This window comes from Oreochromis niloticus, linkage group LG6 (assembly GCF_001858045.2).
Source record: "Oreochromis niloticus isolate F11D_XX linkage group LG6, O_niloticus_UMD_NMBU, whole genome shotgun sequence".
In the NCBI taxonomy this organism is placed as follows: domain Eukaryota; kingdom Metazoa; phylum Chordata; class Actinopteri; order Cichliformes; family Cichlidae; genus Oreochromis; species Oreochromis niloticus.
Genome location: NC_031971.2, coordinates 36,283,514 through 36,307,910, shown reverse-complemented (window position 1 = coordinate 36,307,910; position 24,397 = coordinate 36,283,514). Strand labels below are relative to the sequence as shown.

At 40.7% G+C, this 24,397-nt stretch overlaps 2 protein-coding genes across 2 annotated transcripts in view; one reads left to right on the top strand and one right to left on the bottom strand.

Moving 5' to 3' along the window:
• cryba1l2 (crystallin, beta A1, like 2) overlaps positions 1–4,982 on the bottom strand; it is a 56,515-nt gene extending 51,533 nt beyond the window's left edge. The window contains exon 1 of the mRNA XM_025908034.1: positions 4,861–4,982. The gene's annotated coding sequence lies outside the window, so the exon portion shown is untranslated. The remainder of the gene's footprint in view (positions 1–4,860) is intronic.
• rtn4rl2a (reticulon 4 receptor-like 2 a) lies at positions 4,182–7,709 on the top strand. The gene is made up of 4 exons (XM_003447990.5): positions 4,182–4,373; positions 4,963–5,189; positions 5,313–5,546; positions 5,725–7,709. Exons 1-4 carry the CDS (start codon positions 4,316–4,318, stop codon positions 6,583–6,585), a joined length of 1,380 nt encoding a protein of 459 aa, XP_003448038.1. The 5' UTR covers positions 4,182–4,315; the 3' UTR covers positions 6,586–7,709.
• The last annotated feature ends 16,688 nt before the right edge of the window (positions 7,710–24,397 follow it).

Here is a 24,397-nt window from a genome sequence, read left to right as displayed (position 1 = left end):
TATTCTCTCCTTCCAGAAAACCTTAGACCGCTGTTTTCACAGGCTTAATAGGAAGAATAATAAACAAAGCTTTTTGTATACAACTCAAAGATCGAAAAGACTGGTAGGCTTATGATTGTGTATTTGAGAGTGGACTAAGAAAAAGGACAAATCAAATTCAGCTATAATTTAATTACCCTGTGAGAATAATGATATTAAGTGGAATTAATTCATTTGTAGCAAGTTCATTATTCTCTACTGATTTATCTACATTCATTAACAATTTGTGAGCAAGCTTTTCTTGTAAAAGGAAGACATCTCATTATACTATACTGACTTATCTTATTATTGAAGAACAACGGAGTCAACTTTGAAAAAAAGAGGCTAAAATCAAATAACAATAGTGATGACGTGCTCCCTGAATGGCTGTCTTATATTTCTGAAACTCAAAAAACTACTTGCCTTATAAGTAGAAGGAACTAATTAAACGCCACACCAGTAACCATTGTGCTGCAGAGTGTGTGCCAGTGTGTGGAAAGACAGTCGCAGTATATGGTTAAGCGGAAGTGGTGACGCCAAGAGACCAAACAAATGAAAGACACTGGCAAAAAAATAAAAAATAAAGAAGAAGGGAGGGAGTACTGGAAGACAAAGAGCGAAAGGATGCAGGAAAGGGGAGGCGAGCAAGATGAGGGAGAACAGCACGAGCGTCTTTGTCTGTGACAATTGGACAGACGCTGAAAAATGCTGGTGCCTCTGTATACGCGTGTGAAAGATAGACGGACCGTGCCAGTGAGCAATGTATTAATTTGCTTCAAAACAATATGACATGTTGAGTCACCTTCAAGAAGTACATGTCCGGGGCTCCTTTTGTTTTGCTGTTTGTGTGCGTGACACTGCACTGTCTATGTGCTGTCTGTGTCTTTGAATCATTTTATTTCACTTATTAGATATTTTATTTATCTAACGCAAACACCGCAAGGCATGTGGTCACATCCTCCTGTCTTTCTCGTTTCTTCTCATTACTCTGGGCCTATGGGGCACAAATACTCTGAGTCTACAAGTTGTGCATGCAATAATAGTTCTTTGATTAAGTTTTGTGGAAGGAATAAGCAAGCAGAAGTCATCCACCTTTACTGAACTTCATTATTACAGCAACTCTAAAAAAAGAAGAGCTAATCGAGAGTGTTTAAGTGAACTGTTCACAATGGGGCTAAAATCCAATACCAGGAAGCTATAACCCATATTTAATATCTTCCAAATAAGGCGTGAGAAGAGAGGGCTGTGTTGTTACCTTGGCAACAGACACACCTTTACTACAGTATCCCATTACACTCACTGGCATCCACTGCAACCTGCTATCAGCGTGACATCACACTGGACAGGATTGCGCAGGCACACCTGCAGACGAGAGTACAAGAGGCCCTTTTTGATTGGCTGAGAGTGAAATCAGTTTATTTTAGAGTGGAGCAGGTGCAGTGACGCACGCCTTGGTTTGTTACTAATGGTGGATGAAAGCCCAGCATAGAGTGGATAAAGCGATGTAGGACTGACATAGAAAGACAGAAAGGCAAATGGACAGATAGATGGGTTAGGAGATGTGCTGGAGTGGGAGCAGGCCGGGGAAGCCTCGGTTTGTTTTTTGTGTGGGGATTACACAAACACGACGTAGCGATCATCATCACACACCGAGACCATGCCTACACAGTACTGCGAACCTGCTGTGTGGGTGACTGGCACAACACTGACTGACTGACACACTGCGGTGGCATTTAGACAAAGTTTGCCTCAACAGGCAAGCATGCTAACACGCAAGTACAGACAGTCACAGACAGACACACTACCACAGCTGGTGGCGTGGGTTTGTGGAAAGGGGAAGCCAATGAGGTGCTGGTCGTGGATGACCAGCGGCTACTGAAGCTTGCGTGTCCACAAGTCCAGTTAAGGACAGAGCAGGAGGTGTGAAGGAATAACAGCACACACCGTGGAATGGATCCCCTCAATTACTCATTTGTTTATCGTGCCTGCGGCTCAGTTGGCTTTGTGTAGAATGGCAGTTACAAACTGTGTGTGTATTCGCTTATGTATGCACCCGTGCACACGCCCAAATGTGTGACTCTTTCCTCACTCATACGCTCATCTGTTGAGCCGCCTGTGTGTTTCTATGAATGGGTATGCTTCTGTTGTCTACATTCTCACATCTCTCGGTCTGAGCAGCGGTCTACATTTATTTTTAATGTCAGACACACAAAGAAAAGCTGAAATTATTCTTTAAGGTCAACTCTGATCCACTCTAGTGCGGCTTGAATGATGCAATTTCACAGTTATTGTTAGTGTGAAGGTTATTTTCCTGTATTTTGAAAGTGTTGCTTGTGTAATGCCACATTAACAAAGTGCTTGCCAAAAACACACTGTAACAGTTTATCCATAGATTTTTATGCAGCTTTATTCAACTCTTGCATGTCAATCGAATTCATAATTAAATAAAGCAAAACTGAGTCATATCGAGAAGGTAGACAGGAAAGCATATTCATCAGTCTGAAGAGACCTTAAATGATTGCACAAAAGTCTTCAACAAATGAGCAGAAAATTCACAATAAAAAACTTATTGCAATCACTTCTGTCCTACTGACTGCAGATGCAATACCTGGTGGCATGTCTGTCCCCTTAGGCCAGTGTTTGAAATAGTGGGGCTGGACTCACTGGTGGGAAATTGAGCCACAGCAGGACTGAAACTCAGTTACATGTAAGATGCATGTTAGGATATATAGATCAAAGATGCTGTGCTGACCCTTATCGCTGAAATGAAACTCGGATTCTTTTTACTGTTATTGCTGGATAAAAACTGAGGTTTGGGCTGGATTCTAGGTGGGGAATGGCCCCCATAAAGTTTGCTTAGTTATGAAATATACTTGCTTAATGTCATATTATGGTTAAAATTGCACAAAACAGCAAACAGTTTGTTTAACTGATTTTCCAAACCAGGTAATGCGTGGGGCGCTATCTGCAAGGCATACCCTGGGTTGCCAGTCCATCACAGGGTAGTTTATCTAAAAAGGCTGAAAGACTACAAAAGACTTTTGTCCTTGATTGCATACCCAGTACACTCCTTCAGATGGTGGACTGCATGTTTAAAACTTAATGTGATCAAATAAAAGTCAAATGAGAGCATAATTTATCACATGGTGGCACTGTTACATCTGATGCTATCTTGCTATCTTACAGCTGGTGGCTGAACACAAGCAATGACAGCTTGAGGCACAGACAGACAGCAAAACAGTTTTCAAGTGGCATGAATATTAAGGCATCTGTTGTGTTTTACTGTCGTTTTTCTTTTTGGATTCATTACTAGCTAATCACCCCTCCATTATTAACCTAATTAACAATATTTCAACTAGTGCAATAAAAATATAGAAAAACAAGAAGAAGGACATTAGCAGAGAGAGGAATTATGTTTGATAACCCCCATCCTCATCTTCATATCTCAGATTTTCTTTAACGCGCCCAAATGTCCTTAAATAGCAAATGAACCCTCACTTTCATATGTCCACTTCTATCTCGTTTAGCTAATGACTGCCATTTGATATCTTCATCATCAAATTATGTCAGGAGCTATAATTAATCTACCAACAGTATGACTGGAGTATGTCGTAATTAACCTCCACACCAAACAGGCCACTATTCAATCACTGTTGTTTTGAGTGACTCTCTTCTGGCACCGAGCTCTCCCTTATGGTTGAATCATGATTCGGGGGCATCCTTCTTTGCTAAGACAGGACCATCTAAGTCTTTTTCTGTATCTTTCTGTCTGGCTGCTGCGCGCCGGAAGCAGACCATAATAAGCGTCGGCCAGGAAACAAGCTATGCGCTCTTCTCCTACCCGTCCTCCGCTCCTCCACAACTCAGTCATCATTACCGGGCACCGTGCCTTGGCTCATTCACCCCTCCCTACACTGCTTCTACATTCACTCTTTAGCACTCCCTCCCTCTTTTCCCAATGTGCGTCGAAAAGTCTCCTCCTCTCACAGAGTCTGAGCGCACGTCTCCAACCAGCCTTTACGCGCGAGCAAACTCTCCAAGAGAATCCCCTACGGTCGGCCCCTCCCCTTTCCGTTTCTTGCCGCCCTCACTCATTCATGACCCCGATCAGTGACGTAGGAGATTCCACGGTGCCTACTGCCGTAGGCAATGACAAGGTGCTTGAGTATATATGGGACACTGGTAGCCATCAACCGGCACACTCTCAGTCGCTCCGACTCGGGAACCAGGGCATCAGCGGAGATAGCAGGCTTTACTTCGCGGTCTTAGGCTAACTCGCTTTGGGCTTTGGTTCAGAATGGAAACGTCTACTTTTTCTCGGAGCCGACGATGCTCCATCATGCGCAGCTGCAAAAGTAAGTTTCTCTCTATCTTCTTTGGTTTTGGACACCCATTGGATTCAAATGACAGTTAATGCTGCTTTGCTTTAGAACTCGAACACTTTAAAGTTTTTTTTAAATGTAAGAATGTGTGAAGTACTTTGATTTATATGAAACAGAACATCCAAAATTGATATACGGATGGATGATACAACATCGAAATGAAAAACCGTCAGCTCTCTGCCTGTTTGGTGATTTATTCAAGCTAAATTGTATGTACAAGTGTGTTAAGAGCTTTTTCTTTGACTCTGAGAAATCGTTGCTGTGATTTGATTAAGTTCCTTTCTGATTACGCTGTGCGTAATGGTCGGCGTAAGTGTAGTGCCAAGGTGTAAACTCAATTTACTGCGACAGATAAGGTTTCTGTACATGAAACCTCAGAGAAAATAACAGTAGATGCAAGCCATAATCGCCAAAAACAATCAAATATTTTTCTTATTTAAAAATGAAGGCAGATATTTACCGTTATGCACTCTGCATGATGTTTCGTTCAATGGTAATGGATGATTATCGCACCATGGACAGCTCCCACTCACTTCCTTTTCTCTGTCCCCGCTCTTTCTAGGCGGTCTCTCCCTCTGGCTGGTGGTGTGGCTAGTCCTTGGCAAGCCAAGTCCGGCATCGGCATGTCCGCACCTGTGTGTGTGCTATCCGACGCCGATGACTGTGAGCTGCCAGGCGCAGAACTTCACCGCCGTTCCTGTCGGAGTGCCGTACGAGTCGCAGCGCGTGTTTCTCCAGAACAACAGGATCACGGAGCTTAGAGTTGGCTCTTTTGGCTTCGGAACTCAGGTAAGAAAGAATGAAGAAAGCAGCATCTACAGTGTGAAGTTGTTGCTTTTCCACACTGAAAGTTTAAAAATAATGAAAAATATGATCAAAATTTAATGTCATAAATACGTTTTCTCCCTTCAGGTTCTGTGGCTGTTTTCCAACAACATCACTTGGATTGAGGCAGGGGCCTTCAGTGAGCTGAGGGACTTGGAGGAGTTGGACCTGGGGGATAACCCTAACCTCCACAGGTTGGAGGGGGGAGCCTTCCGTGGCCTTGAGAAGCTCCAGAGCCTCCACATGCACCGCTGCCGGCTCACTGCCCTGCCCCATGACATCTTCCACAAGCTTTACAGTCTGCAGTTCCTTTATCTGCAGGTAGGGGCGCTGGAAAGCCATGCACATGCATACAGATAACTCTGACACATAGAAACACATGCATCCACCCACACATGTGCCTTCACATGCAGCATCACACAATGTTACTAATATTACAAATCACACTCATTGTGTCTGATTTTCTGAGCCTAAACCCCATTTTTTCTCCAATTTGCAGGAGAATAATCTTCACTTCCTGCAGGATGACATCTTTTCTGACCTCATCAACCTGAGTCAGCTGTTCCTGCATGGCAACCGTATCCGTACCCTTTCAGAGAACGTGTTCCGTGGCCTGGTCAACCTCGATCGCCTTCTCCTCCATGACAACCGCATCAGACAGGTGAACCGCCGGGCCTTCCGTGACCTTGGCCGCCTGACAATGCTCTTCCTCTTCAATAACTCTCTGGCTGAGCTGCCCAGCCAGACTCTGAGGGACACCCAGGGCATCGAGTTCCTCCGCCTCAATGCCAACCCCTGGTCTTGTGGGTGTGAGGCCCGTGCCCTGTGGGAGTGGTTCCGTGAGGCCCGTGTCTCCTCATCTGAAGTCATCTGCTCCTCCCCTTCCACCCGTCGTGGCCAGGATCTCCGCTTCCTTCGTGAGATGGACTTCGCCCTCTGCCCCTTGCCTGACCCTGGCTCCATTGCCGGCTCCACCACCACCACCTTCAGCACCAAGACCCGCTGGTGGTTCCACAAGAACAAGCCCCAGTCATCCACTAAAGGTGTCTTCGAGAAAGCCTCAGAGACTGTGAAGGCTGGTTTGTACGGAAAGGGCCCGTCCACAATCACCTCAGCAGTCAAGTATGAGCTGGGAGAGGATGAGCTGGCGCTGCCCAAACTCGAGCAAGAAGAGTACTGGGCAAACTATGGCAATGAGGACTCAGGTGTCACCCTGCGGTGCTTTGAGCTTGAATGTCCACCTGAGTTCGACCTGCCTCCATCTTCCTCCTCTCCCAGATCCTCCTCACCCTCTTTTCTTTTACTACTAGCCCTTTCTGTTTTCACCCTCTGCCTCAACCTTCACCTGCTATTTGGCTGAATCTGACTCTTAGTACCACACCCCTACCCTTCCAGCCTGTTTTAAAGGCTGTGAGGATCCCTGTTAGACTTTCTACACCCCCTTTGCCCACTTTGCTGTAAGCAAATCCTCAAGGCACAGCAAGGGAGATGGGGGGGACGGTTAGATTTGAAATCTACCAACTACAGGGCTTAACACTTTTCAGGGCTGCTAAGAGTTCTTCAGCTAAGGTATATATTTATCTACAATGCTCTGCAGGTATGGCTTTCTCTGCCTTACCTGTATGATGTCATGTTATGATTCCCTGTAATCAGGGCTACGAGGGCTGAGTCCATCTCTAGTACAAACGCAATTTGATAGCAGCTGTGAATGATGTTGTCAATTCTGTCACCTCAACTTATTTAAAACTACTAGTGCTTTTAGTGCATCCAAATAACTGGTTGCTACGAATGCTACAATTACTGTTAGAATCAGTGCACAGTAATGAAAATACTGTAACCACTTAAAGTGTCATGTAAATAGTTATGTGTACTGTGAGTGTTCAAACTAATATCTGTGGTTCATCACAATCATGTTCATCTTGATCCAGAAAAACTGTGAAGGCTTGTGCTTCTACAGGACAGAGCACCAGGCGCAATGAAGCTGAGGGTCTTAGAGCAAGAGAGGAGAAAGGGAAACAAAGTGAGGTTGAGCGGCAGCAAAAGGAACAAGAGAGAGATGCACAGACGTCATAGAAGAAGGAAGGGAGACAAAATGGCAGTGAGAGGAAGGGAGGAGATTTCAAAGGAAACAGCTTTAGAAAGAAGAAGATGTGGGTGGGGAGGGGAGTGTTCAGGCAGCAATAAGAAAAGACGCAGAAAAACAGCGAGACAGAACAGAGGACAGTGCTGGCGGTAGAAGCAGCAATTTGCAGGAGACAAATAATAAATCTACTCATCAGTAGTTGTTCCATCCATTATACTCATACCGTTCACCATTTTCTGTATATATAGTGTTGTTTTGCGACAACCACAGGGAATGAATGCTTCCTGTCAGGAAGCCAGAGATTTTGTTTTTTGGATGTCTTTCTGTGACATATTGATATAATGTGTGATGATTGTTGACTTGGATGCAGATGAAGATCTTGATAAAAAAGATATATTGAATATTTCTTGAATCATTCTTTTCTTGGGGGCAGTTTTTGCTGAATATATTTTAACTGGAGGAATTCAGAGGTGCACTTTACAACCTTAAAACAAATGTGGGATCAAAATGCACAAATTGTCTCAGTGCATCTGTAGTGTGGTGACTACACTGGACTGAAAGGACTGATCACTTGGCCACATGGAAAGCTCTGACTTAACGGGCATCTGTGTGTGTGCATAAATGGGGATGAATGGATTCTCAAGTAGGCAACACTGCAAAAGGCAAGTACGTCAGTAGGTTTCTCACTTTTGTGATTCATCAACAGGCGATGCCAAATGGACAGACAAAGCGCAAACTGGCTGATTTGTAAATACACCAAGAGAGCAATGAGAGAGTCTGGAGAGAGACAGAAATCAGAGTTAAATTTAGGCTGAAAGACTAATGGAAATGGTATGAGGTGAAACAGGAAAAATGTGCTGAGGCAGCAGGCTGGAGAAATGCTCTGATGGAGCAACACAAGAAGAGAAAAACAAAAGAAGCAGCAGGAAGTTACCTTATACACAAAAATTCTAGATATCCATCAGGAAGGTTTATTAATTGCTTCTTCTTGAAAACAATTTACTGTACTGACTTGGAAAAAAGGGAAAGATAGTGTAGGTGTACAGCTACTCTGTTTCCTAACAGTCTTTTAAATTACTCACTGTTATCCTAAAGCTCTCTTGATCTCTCGAGGGTAAAGACAGGATGAAAAGAGGTGATGTCTGGCTGTGACGGTGGTGAGTAGGGCAAGGCAAAGATGTAGTAGGAGTGAAAGAGTAGGAGGTAGTGAGCCACGTACAAGCCAGTTGGCCTTGCAAGGGTTACAGAAAACTAGTTCCTCTTTGAGATTTTCTTTTTTTTTTTTGCCAACTGACTTCCCCATTAGGAATGATTTTGGAAAATACTCAGTGTCATCTTTGTCAGCTTTTTTAGTCTCTTACAAAGTCTAATGGAGGAGGTCAAACTGAGCCCGGGTGCTCTTCAGTGGCCATGACAGTGAGGTCACTGTCAGATGACCAAAGTGCCAGTTATACCATTTCCAATTTTTGTTTGTTTTTCTGTCTGCATGTTCTATGTTTTGTATCTGAAAAAGAAATGATTCTATATGAAAAATCTGCTTATTTGGTATTTATTTTTACTGTAAAAGAAAATCAAAGATGTTCTTCAAAGATGCACCATAAAGAAAGAATAAATTCATACTTGTTATAACAAAGCATTTTTTAAAAAATGTGTGGGTGTTTCATTCTATGTCTTGGCAACTGTCCAGTCAAACACCCAAAGCAATCAAACTGCACACACACATATGCATGCAAGCATGCACGCACACACAAAATCACGTGGACACACAGACACAGTTGCCATTGTGTAAGTCCTCCAGGCAGTTCTCCAGCTTTCTTAACGGTGCAACTACTCAATAGAGAAAGAGAACAGGAAATGTGGGGGTGAAAACAGTGAGGAGAGTTAAACTATTCACTGTTTAAGGTTCAACCTGCCTCATAAGGAGCACCTGCTCTTGCAGTAAGATCACATAATCAAAAAGAGACACCAATAATGATAGTAATCAAAATATAATGACCATAAGCACTGTTTATGGCCACAGGGTTATTTCTGACAAAAAAGGAAAAAGACAAAAGTAAAAATTTTGAGACATTTTTCAATAAACAACTAATATTAAAGGAAACGTTACATATAATCAAAACTTTATTACAACACTCAAACACTCTCCTCTAATCATAATGTCTGGGAGGAAGTTGCACTTTAAGTGTAACGAAATCCATTATACTTGGTCATTTGAAGCCTCAGATTCAATCTGAGTGAAAATCTGACTTCTGTGGGATACAGCTGAGCTAACTGATTTTGGACCCAGAAAGATGACCAACACCATAGTTTAAACTTACAACAGACTTCCTGTGACACATACTCAAAGTTACCACTGTGACACTTTTATGACCAAAGAAAAGGTGGAAAAGAAAACCAGAGCAAAAACATGGAAAGTGAAATGAAGATAATCGAGCTGACAGGTTACAGCAAAATATATGATGTGTCCTGCAGTGGTGTCCCCATTTTCATTTAACCCTTTTCCATACATCAAATCTTGTCATACCAGATTTATTGTGTGGATGCCCTCAAAGGCATCCACACTATTGAGTTCCTGTTTCTCTTTATTCTTTATTCCACTATATTCTAGTTGCTTCCGTACGTTTTTTGGCACTTAACTACTCCCTCAGTTTTTATCCGATTTTCGCCGTTCAAACTTTAAAAAATTCTGCTGTTTCTGCTAATGGGTGCTATGACTTTTGGTGCTCATAACTTCTATACTTTTTGAGATATTGAATTTTTTATGCAATATTTTTTGCCCATTTCTGCCACTTTATCAGTGGGGTCACTAGTTTTCCTTGCCGGTTTGAGCTGTGTTTTAGCTCAGTGAGATAAACAGCCGTTCTCAGACTGGGAGGCCCGGGTTGAAATCCCGCTTATGGCAACTATTTTTTTCAGTGCACAATTATAGTGTTTTAACTCTTTTCAACACAAATTTCACATTCTTCACCCCTTTTCACCAGAATTCGCAGTTTTTTCACCACTTTTCAGCACAAATCCCAGCTTTTTCACCTTTTTTCAGCAAAAACCTCTTTTCAGCAGAATTCTGCTCATTCACCTCTTTTCAGCAGAATTTTCAGAATTTTCACCTCTTTTCAGCCCAAATTCTGCTTATTCACCTCTTCTGCAAAATTTTCTGTCCTTTCACCTCTTATCAGCACAAATCTCAGCCGTTTTCAGAAAAAACCTCTTTTGAGCAGAAATTCTGCTGATTCATCTCTTTTCAGCGCAACTTTCGGCTTCTTTACCTCTTTTCAGTAGAAATTCTGCTGATTCACCTCTTTTCTGCAGAATTTTTAGCCTTTTTACCTCTTATCAGCACAATTCTCAGCAGAGAATAATGTCACGTTTTTGTGTGTGTGTGTTTTAAGCGTTTTCTAAGGAAAGCGTGAAAACAGTAAGGAAAGGAAAAAAAGCCACCTCTTTCCTATCGGTGGAAAAATGCACCATGTCGACCAATTTTTAAAAAAGTCAACATGTGGGATTTTGTTGTTTAGGAAGAGGGAAAAGTTTTGGGAGTGACGGTAATGGCAGCGAGACAGAGCGAGCGAGAGAGAGAGAGGGAGGGAGAGAGAGAGAGAGAGAGAGTTTTTAGATGTGGGAGATTTGTGATGTTTAGTGTGGAGTGTATACTTAGTGTGTTGTGTTGTCTTGTGTAGTTGTTCTGTTGTGTAGTAGTTTTGTTTTGTGTGTCAGTGAGGGCACTAATGAATGTCACAAAGGCACATTTGCAATGTAAACACTGTCACTAAGTAGAAAACTAGTGGAGTGATGCACCTCCTGTTGTCAGGCCTGCAGGTTTGTCCCTGTGCTCTTCTGTTTTTGGTGGACAAACTTTTTTTTTTACTGGCACACATCATTTGTGGGGCATCTTATTGCAACACCTGATTGTTCTCTCATTTTAGTTTTAGTAATATTTTTAAATGGTTGTACAAAATGAAAAAACGGCAGGTGTATTGGCTGCATTTTTAGATAAATAGTTGTAGGCTATATGTTTACAAAATGTACAATTTATATTTGCATTTCAAGTTATAAAAATTTACTCAACATGTCTGTTTTTTTTACAGCAAAAAATACTACTAGGGTTTAAAGTTCTTTGTGTGATTTCAGATCCGTAATAGTACTATTAATAGTAATAGCAGTACTAATGCAGTATGTCGGTGAAAAAAACAACTAAATTCAGTTGAGCTGAAAAGAATGATACCAAACAAGGCAAGGGGGAAAAAAATAAAATGAAACAATCTGAGGGTGAAATACAAACGTAAACTCAAATTAGTCAAAAATGGCCGGGTGTATTTCAGACCTCAGTGGGTTAATCCAACAAATCATGAAAAATCAGGTTAAAATTTTTGTTCATGACAGTGCAGATTTCTGACATTTTGTGTAATTTAAGCTGTAACAATTTGATTGTTTTCTAACAAAAAACAGTGTGAAACTTAAGTTAGACTTGTGTTTGTAAATGAACCGCCCCATGTTGTGTAGCTTTCTGGATTTTATACTTATTGGGCTACATATTTATTTATTATACAGGCTATACAGTACATAACATCAAAACTCACATGTTTTATGTAACTAAAGTATGTAATTATGTGGGCTACAGACAATAATTAAGTTATAGACTATATTTATGTGAAAAACATGTATACTTACTGCATTTGAATCATTTTAACCATATGTAACCACCTGCATATGTGTTTGAAAAAAAAAGCCTTGATTTTGCCACCCCACTTGACTTCTTTGCCACCCTCTTGCCACCCTAAGAAAATTTCTCTAGATCTGCCCCTGTGGGTGCCTAAGCGCTAAGTTAATACACGGGGAGCGGCTCTCACAGAACACGCTCACACAAACACACAGCAAAAGTATAGGCTGGAAACCAGGGCCAGGACCACGTCGGCTGTCAAACTGCTCGCTTCTCTCTCTCTCCGGCGGGAGCTGTCAGAGCGCCTTTTTGAAAGCGGTCACGTGTTCCACGGTCCAATCAGCTGCTCACTACTCTTCATTAGGGGAGAGACCTGCAAAGAGTCTTAAGCACAGTAAAGAGACAGAACAAAACAGCCCACACAGTGTTCTTATGGCCACAGCCGTAACAAAATTGAATCATAATTTATACAAATTAATGAGAAGCATTTGTTTTTTTAGTAGAATGCAGCAATAATGGACCGTGCACAGATTTATCAAGCTGGCAGGGTAATTACCTACCTACTTGGCATGTGGGAGTTTTAGTTTAACTATATATGATTTGGTAGAGATTGCATACATCTTTAATAAAATAATAAAAACAAAAAAACAGTGGTTTAAATTGTTTCATTGCTTTGATGCAAATATGAGAAGGAATCCTTAATCTTTTCACATTGCCACACACCATACTGTTGGACAGACTTCAGTCTGTGCAAACACAAAGCTGCTACATACAAAAGTCACAGACTCCTGCTGCACACACACCACTCTCTGTGGCACGGAGCTCGCTCCGTGGAATCACAGCTTGTCATGCCTATATAAGGATGAAACAAGCACATCAGACAGCTCATCCTTCACATTCCTATTGGTCTCCAAGCTTTTGTTTGGCATAAAAATTCTATGACGCACTTCGTCGTAGAGTCCATTTAAACTGTGTGGGTTTGATTGGATGACGTCCATGTCACTCAACCATCAGATCAGACAAAATCAGAACCACAGCGAGTAGAGTGGGGAGGCAGGGTATGAATGTATCTGTATAAGCTACATTATGTTGAAAAGATGAATATTAATGACTACAGAGTTATTGAAGAGAAGTGAGGGAGCAGCACAGAAACGAGGAGGAAGCTCGTTTCTCTGCACTTGTTCAAGTGCGTCACTACTTTGTCACACTTATTTCCACCTGCTGGGCCTCATCCCTCTCTTTTTCTCTCTCTCGCGCTCACACACACATACACCTTCTCATGAGCATACGCAATTTGCATGTCTTTCGACTTTGTGCTGAGCAGCTGAATTTACACCACCTCTCAGATTCCTGTGCAACAAATCGAAGATCTTTTCACGTCTTGACACGAGGTCTTTGCGTTCTTGCTTTCACACATCTCTTTCTCTAAAGCGCACTTGACGTCATGTCTGTTGCTCTTCTCATATTTCTGTACTTTGCTTCCTATTTGAACAAAGAACCTTCCCTGATACATGGTTTTTCCTTTTTCATAGAGATAAATAGAAATGTGACCCTTTCAACCTCTCATTTGTAGGTATTTGTGTTTGGCTGATAGCTGAATTCGCTCTATGTCATTTTCTAAAATACTTTACATTTATGTTTGACGCTTTCTTTTGATCCTTCAAAGTATTCTTTGTCAGTTTCTGCACAAACAGCTGACTGTACATAACTGTTCATTATTTCTTTTGTCCCTTTTTACGGCCGGTAGGAAAAGAAATATCTTGCATATCAAAGAGACGACAACAAAAGTTGCTTGCTATAACAAGTTGAGAGAGAAAAGCTTTTTGATCCATTTTACAGCCATGAGGCCAGTTTTTATTGTCATTAACTTCATCCATATAAAACATATGGAAAGATTAAGAGTTATGCATGTATTATGCATAAGGTAAGCCCATTAAAAACAGCAGTACAGCACATGTATTAAACTTTATGGAAATGGTAGTATTTGATGCTTGATGCTATTCATTTAAATAAATCAAATCATGCCATCTATTACAAACAGATATGCATGATTAGACAGCATCTTCTGTGCAGTTAAAAAGTTAGCACACTCTTACTCATATCATGTGTGCACTCAGGAAAAAGTGAAAAGTCACTGACGCCAATATGAAGTTAAAAAACACCGCTCGCTGTTAACAGAATGAGATGAAAATGAGGATTTGTGTAAAAGAGAGGGAGACGGAAAGCTAGCAGCAGAAGAGGTGTGACGTTTGAGTCATGTACTTGGATCTCTTTTCAGCGAGAACATTTGGAAGGCTTAAGTGTGCAAGCACACACACACGTGCGAATGCACCCCCGTTGGCAGCATTTGGCGTTGCTAGTATGCCTTAAGAGAGACCCACTGGGAGACAGACGTTTCTCATCGCATCACACAAGCGGGATCCACGCACATACATGCCCACACACACACATGCATACTACACACTGACACCTACATGCAGACTCACCCGGTTTTCTCAACCAGGTGGCCCCAAAATAATCTTTCCATGGCATAAACATTTGCATTTCTGTGTGTATTTTGGTGTTTCTGAGGTGACAAGTACGTCAGGAACTCTGCTGCCATCTTGATCCCCCTGAAAATGTTGAATTTAAACAAAAATCTGCCTGTTCACAAAAATGTTTATGTATACATTGAAAAAGAGTCCATGCAGAGTGCTGAGTATATACCAAATAAGCAAAGAAGAAGAAGCTAAAACACACAGGAAACAGATGGACGAAATCACATACAGATGTCCCAGATGATTCTAACATCATCTGTCTGTTCGTCACTTAAAGTGAGATGAAAGAGCGAGACGAGGAGGTGGGAAAGAAAGGGAGAGAAAAAACAATGGACTGAAAATAGAATATGACAGGAGAAACAAGTGCACGGAGAGATGAGGGGGATAAAGGTGAAACAGAAAGAAGATATATGTTTACTATATCATGTCCTCTGACGTGTTTATCTAACCTTTCCTACTTGTTTTACTTTGCCACTGTAAAGTTCTCCCTGTCATTATCACCCAATGCTGAACCCGGTGAACTCGGCGACTGTGATAAATTCTGACTCAATCAAATTATGCCATCTGTTACAAACAGACATGCACGATTATGTCAGAGAATATAGACCCAGGAATCTATTTCGTGTCCTAGGATGCCAAACTCACCCAGACCCAGAAAACGTAACGTCTGAGTTACAAAAGTTACTTTAAAGGTTGCTGTAAGTGCTTATTCTGTCTTTAGCAGTATTTTCCTGAGGCCTAGATGCAGTTTTATGAATGTTTTTTCTTCCAAATATGGTAAATGACATTATTTATCGTGTAATTCACATTATTTGTAAAAAGAACAAACTTTGAAATATTGCATAAAGATCCTGGTTTGGCTTCTTTCTTGACAATTTCTTTAAAAATCCTATTTTATAGCAAAATATTAATAAAATATAGGCAAACTACAGTAGTACTACTGCTGATGTGTTAACGGTAAATGCATCCTACATGTAACATGTCACTCCATACAATATAATATTAAAATCAACTGTAAAGATGACATTTTTTAATATCTAACAGCAGAAATTACAACAAAAGCTAATAGTTGATATCATAATTTTTAAATCTGTGATTAAAAAGAAGATTAGGATGATTAACCAATAAGGGAGATTTTTATAGGTTCCATGGAAGGAATATGAGCCTTAATACCATTGGTCACATTATTACCTATACTACACCTTAGACTCTATTGTACCTCAGGGTCATAGCCGAGGTCAGCTGTCAATCCTCAGCTGCTCCAGTCTGGATGTTGAAGTTTCACTGGGCACAATGTTGAGCCCTAAAACTAACCCTGATGTGTTAATAGAGAATGTAGCTTGCATTGTAGTGTGCTTTGAGTGGTTGAAAAGACAGGAAAGAGACTTATTAATGCAGTCCATTTACCACTCACTCAGCTGTTGATAAAACTTGACTGAAGCATGCATGCTAAATGGCTGTGCCCCATTTTAAACCACAGAGGAGAGCACAGATTTAAATACTACAAAAGTCTCTAATGTGAGATTTAATTTTTGCAAAATGTAGGAAGGTACTGGGGGAAGGATGAGCAGGCTGCTTGCTTATAAAATGAGATAAGAGACAACTCCTCTTTAGAAATGGTTAATTGATTCAACATTTCCTCCCAAAGTGGGTTTGCAACTGTACTCCACATATGCAACTATTTCATAGCCGTGGTTTGCCCCAGAGGAAAATCTTTTGGCCAGTGTTAATAAACAGGCTCAAAAAGGCTCAGAGAATATTTCCAGAAAGTAGGGGGTGGCCATGTCTGATCTCTCTATCGCACAGAATCATGATACAGCACCAATAAATTAGTCCTCCTACCCACAGTTTCCACTTCTCCGTGTCCTAATTCTCCACTGTGCTTCACCGATTATAACTGTCGCAGAATAACAACATCACATGTTTTAACCAACCCTTGCTTCGTGTTTTTCCTCTAGTCCACGTTTTCTGGACTCACATGGAGCTTCACGTTTGCATCCTGGAGCACCAAATAAAACTTTGTGTTCATTTCAACATCTTCCCACCTCGTTGCCTTTCTCTTGCCAACTCCTCCCTCCTCTTTTCTTCTCCTCTGTCATCCACCAGTATGTTCTGTTCTGTTCTACCGCCGATGACTTGCTGTGTCACTGAGGTGTTGCCTCAGTCAGCAGTCATTTGTAGTCATCTTTCTTGCACTGTAATTGTGTTTAAAGACACTTCAAACTTGAAAGTGGGTTGTAAACATATTTTTCAGCCTGAATATTGACAACGTGAAGTCATCCAGTTATTTCCAGCACACAGAATTCTATTATGCAAATTTGTTCATGCTTTACAAAACCTGTGTAGTAAACACTGAAAACATCCAGGGTATCCACAATTTGTGAAAAGTTAGAGAAAGTACTGGTTAGTTTAATATAATATGTATAAACAAATCTTTACATACAATTCTGGAAGCGCAGCTTCCAGGTGCCATGGCAGTAACATGTTGTAAATAAGTTTGTATTATTTTATTCTTTAGTCTGTGCTTATGTATCACTAATTTGAGGTTACTGGTAGGACTGGTGGATTTAGAGGACATGTAGTGGACTACTGACCAGTAATTCACCTTCAAATAACTCTGGCTTCGTACACTCTCAATCAGGCATTTCTTAGTGATCACTTTGTTTCTTTATTTCACCATCCTTCCATCAGTTTCTCAGTTTCTATCACTTAGGGGCATCCCCACAGCATGATGCTGCCGCCATCATGCTTTACTATTGGGACTGTATTAGTAGGCGATGAGCAATGCTTGGATTTGCCAACCATTTGCAGTCTTTGGAGTTCTGCCCAAAGAGAAAATTTTTGTCTCAATACACCAGATAATCATTTCTTAGGCCTTTAGATGCAATTTGGAAACCACCAAGTGGGCTGTCATAAGCATTGTTCTCAGAGTGGTTTCAGTCTACTACTCTGCCACAAAGGCCTGATTCACGAGTGCAGCTCAGATGGTCATCCATCTGGCAGGTTACTTCATCTCTGCAGAGGACTTGTGAAGCTCTTTTAAACAAACTGTCTTTTTCACATCTTTGACCAGGAACGTCTCACTCATTTACATAGATTTGCTCATATTTTTGCTCTATTGATCTTAAATAGCACTTTTCTATTCTACTTTAACACTCAAAGTCCTTGTACAGCACACTCCATTCACACACATTTATACAAACAGGCCTAAGTGCTTTTATCGAACATTCACACACATTCACATCCTGAGGGATGCATAGAAGAGCAACTTTGGGTTCAGTATCTTGCCCAAGCATACCTTGGCATACAGACTGGAGCAGCCAGGAATGGAACCACCAACCGTCTGATTCATAGACGACCTGCTCTATCAGCTTTCTAAACTACCAAACCTTTAAAAAAAAAAACAACACGTCTCCCAACCGGTCACAGCAGATGGCCGCCCCGCCCAGCAGATGGCTCTGCTGGAGTTTTTCCCTCCCACTATCGCCAAAGCGTCTGGTAATGTGGCGTTGTATGGTTGTTGGGGTTTCTCTGTATTATTGAAGGGTCTTTACCGTACAATATAAAGTGCCTTGAGGCGACTGTTGTTGTGATTTCGTGCTAAACAAATAAAATGAATTTAACTGAATTTAAATTGTAGTCAATCTTTAGTATTACTGTTTCTTCATGACACAACACAACACCTTGATCTAAACTTAAGTATATTTAGGAAAGTTTTTTTTTGAATTGAGGTTTAACTACAATATAATATAATGCTAAAAACACACAGGAGACGGTGCCGGGTTGTGGAAGGTGACATGTTGTCCGGGTATCTTGAATACATTGGCTGAGATGGACATTGTATTCTGCCTAATTATGTTTTATGTATGTAACTAGAGACTGGACACAAACATGAAACACCTTATTAGTTACTTTTAATTTAAAAATCATAAATTTCTCTTTGAAACTATATATGACCATTTAAAATTTGTACATGTATATTTTCATCATCCCTTTCTCATTACGCCTTTCTTCTCCTCCTCTTAATTTGCCTTCTCACTCCTCCTTCATTTCCAACTCATCCTCTTCCTCCTCACTTCAAGCCTCATCTCCTGAACTGAAGTTCACAAAAACATGCGCAAACATGTTTCAGCAGAGTAGATATGTGACCATACTGTCTTTGGACAGCTGACAGTTTGCTGGCTAGACAACAACTGATTATAAGCTAACATTATGCCAGCTAATGTTAGGCTCGAGTGCCCTTAAAAAAAAAAGAAAAGAAAGAAAGACAAAAAACAGGTTCATTACATTTTGACATCAAATGTGAGTTTTGTCCAAGTCCAACAATGTTAGAGTGACTTCAAAGAAAGTTGCAATAATGCCAACCAACAGTGCCCAAAACAGCCACGCTTACTGACAGAAAAGTTCTTCAACAGCTCAAATCAGCTGACCCCCATTAGACTCCTTTCACCAGGGTTTACAGCCTCCTCCAGAAAATAGACAGGGACAAGTAGCATACTGGCGACTGAGTTGCCAGCATGTAGTGTGTGTTTGTGGATTGACAAACACACAGATAAACAACTACCAGAGTTTTTGAGGTGACTTAGGAGCAAAATACTACAAAATATTAAATTGTTTTGTTAATTGTTTAATCCTTTTTTATTCTTGATTTATTGCTAAGTGTAAGTATAAAAGTATAGTGTGTACAAAAATGTTTTTCTAAGTGAACATGGTCTGATTTACATTTTACGTTTTTGATCTCTTGGCTGACTTAAACCTCTTTGTTGTACAGTAGCCAACGTAGCTAGGCACTTGAATTGGGAGAGGTAAGAAAATAGACTTCAGCTGGAATTAATTGACATCTAGCAGTGAGATTTTTCACATTGTACCTTAAAATATTGTGCTTGTAGATGTTTTCTGATTTTTAAATTGTTACATAATGAGGAAGGGTGAAATATTATAAACAGACAAGAAGACATAAGCTTATAATTTGTTATTTTATTCATTATTTTTTTTTAAAAAAAACACTTTGCTGTGATACAGTGAATACTTAACATAACAGTTCACTTTGACCTTAAGGATTTTTAAGAAAAAAATCTGCATTGTTATGTCATTTAAAATCAAGTATATAAATTATTGATATAATAATTTGCAGAAAAAAAGGATCTTAGCACTTTGTAAAGACACCACCTGCTCTTTGTGTAAGAGAGCTAGTATGCTTCTTAAGTAGTTCTTGTTGTATCATCAGTTGACTTTGAAAACCTCCTGATTGCACTTTGTTATTTGTGGATTTAAACAATGTGGCATCTCCCCTGACTTTATGATGGCTCTCTTTTCAAGATACCCTTTTAGTGGGGAGACAGTTCAGAAAAAATGATCAGATGATGAAACTAAAGTACATCTCATCCAAATTCAAGTCACCCTACATGAGCTGCATTCGGTTTTGAATGCAAATAGCCCCCCGAAACCTAAGATTCAAATCTGTCAGCCATTACTGGGCCACAGCACAGCAACACTCTGTTTGTGGATCCAAACAGCACAACGTTAAAGAAGCTCCTGGAACAGAAGACGCTGTACTATTTTACTGTAATTCAGCATGCTGAATTTAAAAGAATGAAATCATTTCACTTAATCTCTTTTTTCTCACTGCTCTGTAGACTGATCGAGGGTGACTAATGCCCTCCAGGAATCAGGAGAAGCAGCAGCAAACACAAATTGACTGCAGGCATGGTGGGGGAACGAGAAAATGACGGACCAGGACAGAGGCCTCCAAGATTTAGCCCACACAGCACAAACTGAACAGCTTGATTTAACTCAGGGCATCACTCACTAACAAACATAACAAGGACATTTGTTTCCCTGCAGTTCAAGTGAGCCCTTTCTCAGGTGTGGGCTTGCTTAGTCAGATTTTGCCCATTTAAATTAGGGAAGTATTTACATCCTCTGTGGGATGGTTTTAAGGCAATACTCATTTGGCGAGGTCCAACATTTTTCAGCATAAACAAAATGTGTGTCCTATAACGCCTTTAGCAGTGGGTGTCTTTTGATTTGACTGAGTCACAAGCTAAATTATCCTAAAAATGAGCTATCACATATGTCACCACAACACCAGGATAAAGAAACAAGAAAAAATTAAAAAAAACATGTCTCAGGGGATCACCAGATATGGATGATCAAAGTGTGGCAAATCAATCATAGGCTTATATGACATTATAGCTGACAGGAAACTCTCTCAGCTCTGAGAAATCTTCAGTCAGTCTGGCCCAGAAATCAATAGACACAGATGATCAAAAGCAGCAAATATTCTTCTGGCACGCACCAAAAGATGATGCATGAATAACTGACAGGAAACTCTGAGTATAGCATAGCACTTATGTCAGTTAAAGTTTACTTTGAAATATTATGGTTGCATCTTGGAGCAGCGCATCAGGAGAAAGGCTCCAATGACCTCATCTATTAAATGGACTAGTACTAATATAGCACCTTTCTGCTCAATTTTGAGCACTCAGAGCACTTTCTACTACAAATCTCATTCACCTAATTATGCACATACATACAGTGCTTTTATCTATACATAAGCACTTTTCTCCACCATTCACACGCACTTTAGTGAATGCATCTGGGGCAACTTGTGGCTCAGTACCCTGCCCAAGGATGACACTATAGACTGAAGCAGCCAGGGATAAATCCACCAACTGCCTGAACCTTAGCCGCCACTGTTTATAGGATTACGGATATGCTCCTGTATCCAACTATAAAAGCACTGAATGTGGAAAACTGGAGTAATCATACAGTCTGTGTTACCATTTAGTTTGATCTGATTAGCAACAATGGTGGAATTTTGGACATTGACGAGTTTATGCTCTCCTTAAATTTTTATTCAGGCTGCAACCAATTTTTCGTTTTCTGCTCAGACCTTTTAACACCATCAGTGGTGGAGCAATAAGATTAATGGTAAATTTGTTTTAAGCACCATAGGAATGTATCTAGAAGAATCCATCTAGCAAGCAATACATAAACAGGCAACAATGCATTGCCTTAGTCAGACGCGTACATGCCGTAATGATGACCCTGAGATTGATGGATGTCAATACCATCATTAACTTACTAACTTTTTTCCAGCTTTCATTCTTATCTTTAAATGCACTGTAGCTCCTTTTTAGATTTACTGACCACTGAGAAGGCTTTTTACTATAAGCCACACTGATGTATTCAGACAAACACGCACATACACACTCATGGGACTCTTATGCTATACAAAATATCATAATTTGCTTTTTATTTGTAAAAGTTGCTTGGTAAATTTATCCATGTTTGTTTGGCCACAGTTTGTTTTGGGCAGCACGGTGGTTAGCACTGTTGCCTCACAGCAAGAAGGCCCACCATCAGGCCGGAGGTCTTTTTCTGAATGTTTTGTGTATGTTCTCCCCGTGTTTGTGTGTTTCCGGGTACTCCGGCTGTCACGGCTGAGCAGCCAGTGTGTTGGAGGAACGGACCCAAAAGCAGACACGGGAGAAATGAACTATGGTTTAACAAAAAGCGAGCTGTTTATTTAGGCTGATGAAAAAAAACAGAAAAGCAAGGCGAGTTGAAACAAGGGTGAAACTAAAATGAAACCTATAACTATGGCTACCTATGGAAACAATGAAAAGAGACTAGAACATAAAACTGAACAGGAACATGCGATAATGAAACTATGAAATAAAAATCTAACATGAACCTGAAGAGTAGGAGCAAAAACTCTGTGACGTGACGTGAGGCGGAAACAAACAAACGACCCAACACTGAACAGTAAGAGACAGAGGAGGGAGGGTAATGAGGGAAGTGGAAACACCTGGAGACACAGCTGACACAAATGAACATAATGGTGCCACAGGGGAAAAGTAAAACTAAGCACATTGTACCCTGCCTCTCTCCCTAAGACAGCTGGGATAGGCTCCAGCCGCCACCCCCCCCCGACCCTGAAAAGGATAAGTGGGACAGAATGGATAGTTGTTTTGGTCACATGTTTATAGACACATCTTCATTTTTGTAACAACATCTCCTAGTTTGGGAAACCCTGGGCTGACCTATGAAATTAATATCTACATTTGTGTCATTGACTATTCTGATATTAGGGTAAGTGAAGCCAGAAACAGAAACAAACCCACCAGACACTTTATTAGTTACACCTGCTATACTTCTTCTTTAATATAATATATATCCTATATTATGCAAATACCTAATCAGCCAGTCACATGCCAAGTTTAGACTGAAATAATAGGGCTGCATCTTGAAACAACACATTAGGAGAAAGGCTCCAATGACCTCATCTATTAAATGGACTAGTACTAATATAGCACCTTTCTGCTCAATTTTGAGCACTCAGAGCATTTTCTACTACAAATCTCATTCACCCAACCACGTACATACGTACAGTGCTTTTATCTATACCTAAGCACTTTTCTCCAACATTCACGTGCACATTAGTGAATGCATCTGGGGCAATTTGTGGTTCAGTACCCTGCCGAAGGATATTCTGACACATAGACTGATAATTGGAGTAATCATACAGTCAATGTTACCATTTGCCTTTCACTGATTTGGACATTGATGAGTTTATCCCCTCCTTAAAGTTTTGTGCGGGCTGCAGGTGATTTTTCTTTCCCTGACAGAGCCTTTAACATCATCAGTGGTGGAGCAAAAAGATGAAGGTTAAATGTGTGTTAAACACCATAAAGATACATCTGGAAGAATCCATCCAATCCCACACTAGCAATTCAGTCCATTTAGACAAACAGATATGGTTGACCTATTCAAGTTCAAATGGAGCTTCACAATCAGGATGAATGGTTTAAGTGACTATAAAGGTGATGTGACTGGTCAGGGTGTGTCAGAAAGTAATATACTGTGATTTTCCTTTACAAAGATCTCCAAAAAGTAGGAGTTTTTTGAGTGAAGATGTTGAAGTCAGAAAAGAATGGTTTTAAGCTGATAAGGCACCAGGAACTTAAGTAGCCACTCATTACAAAAGCACAAAACATTGAATCTTTAAGCAGATGAGCTACAGCAGCTAAGACCACACTGGTTGCCTGTCAGCAAAGACAATCTCCATCCAGCAAGTCTCCATTTCTGCTGCCAGAATTTGGAATAACACGGATCCATCCTGCTTTCTATTAGTGGTTTAGGCTGGTGGTGGGGCTGTAAAGGTTTGAGGGACATTTTCTTGGCACAATTTGGGCCCCTTAGTACTAAATGAGCATCATTTAATGCCATGGCCTAACTACGTGTTGCTGCAGACCATGGCAGTCCAACACAGTGTGCCAATTCTCTAATAGCTGCTTCTACCAGGATAATATGACATGTCACAAACCTCAAATCACCTCAGACTGCTTTCTTAAACATGGTAATGAGTTCACTGTACTCAAATGGCTTCCATAATCACCAGATCTCAATCCAACAGAGCAGCTTTGGGATATGGTGGAACAAGAGATTCACATCATGGATGCACAGCAGACAAATCAGCAGCAATTGCATCAAACAGCTACATGATTATATACTGAAACCTCTGAGGAGTATTTCCAGCACCTTAATAAATATATGCCATAAAGAATTAAGGTGGTTCTACAGGCAAAAAGTGGTCAGAATTGACAGTACCAAGGTGTACCTAATTGAGGATATTTTGCAAGTTAGTACTAACCAAAATACATTAAGTTCAACAGCTTGCACACACTGAGTGTTCTTCATGATAGGTGAGGTTCATTTGTGGAGAAGAGGGATGCTGAAATATGTCTGCCTGCTCGAGGATGATGGCTTGTGGCTTTGAGTTGTCATACAGTACACAATAATGACACCTAGGCAGCTTGCTTTGGTGGCTCATTTGAATGCACAAGGTAACCTGTCAGGACTGAATCAACATCTGAAATAGTTCTCATTG

Bases quoted from the DNA above. Each gene is read 5' to 3' on its own strand.
- rtn4rl2a (XM_003447990.5), top strand. From the start codon at position 4,316: ATGGAAACGTCTACTTTTTCTCGGAGCCGACGATGCTCCATCATGCGC. The intron at 5,190-5,312 runs GTAAGAAAGAAT...TTCTCCCTTCAG, and splicing joins CTTTTGGCTTCGGAACTCAG to GTTCTGTGGCTGTTTTCCAA. The intron at 5,547-5,724 runs GTAGGGGCGCTG...TCCAATTTGCAG, and splicing joins TGCAGTTCCTTTATCTGCAG to GAGAATAATCTTCACTTCCT.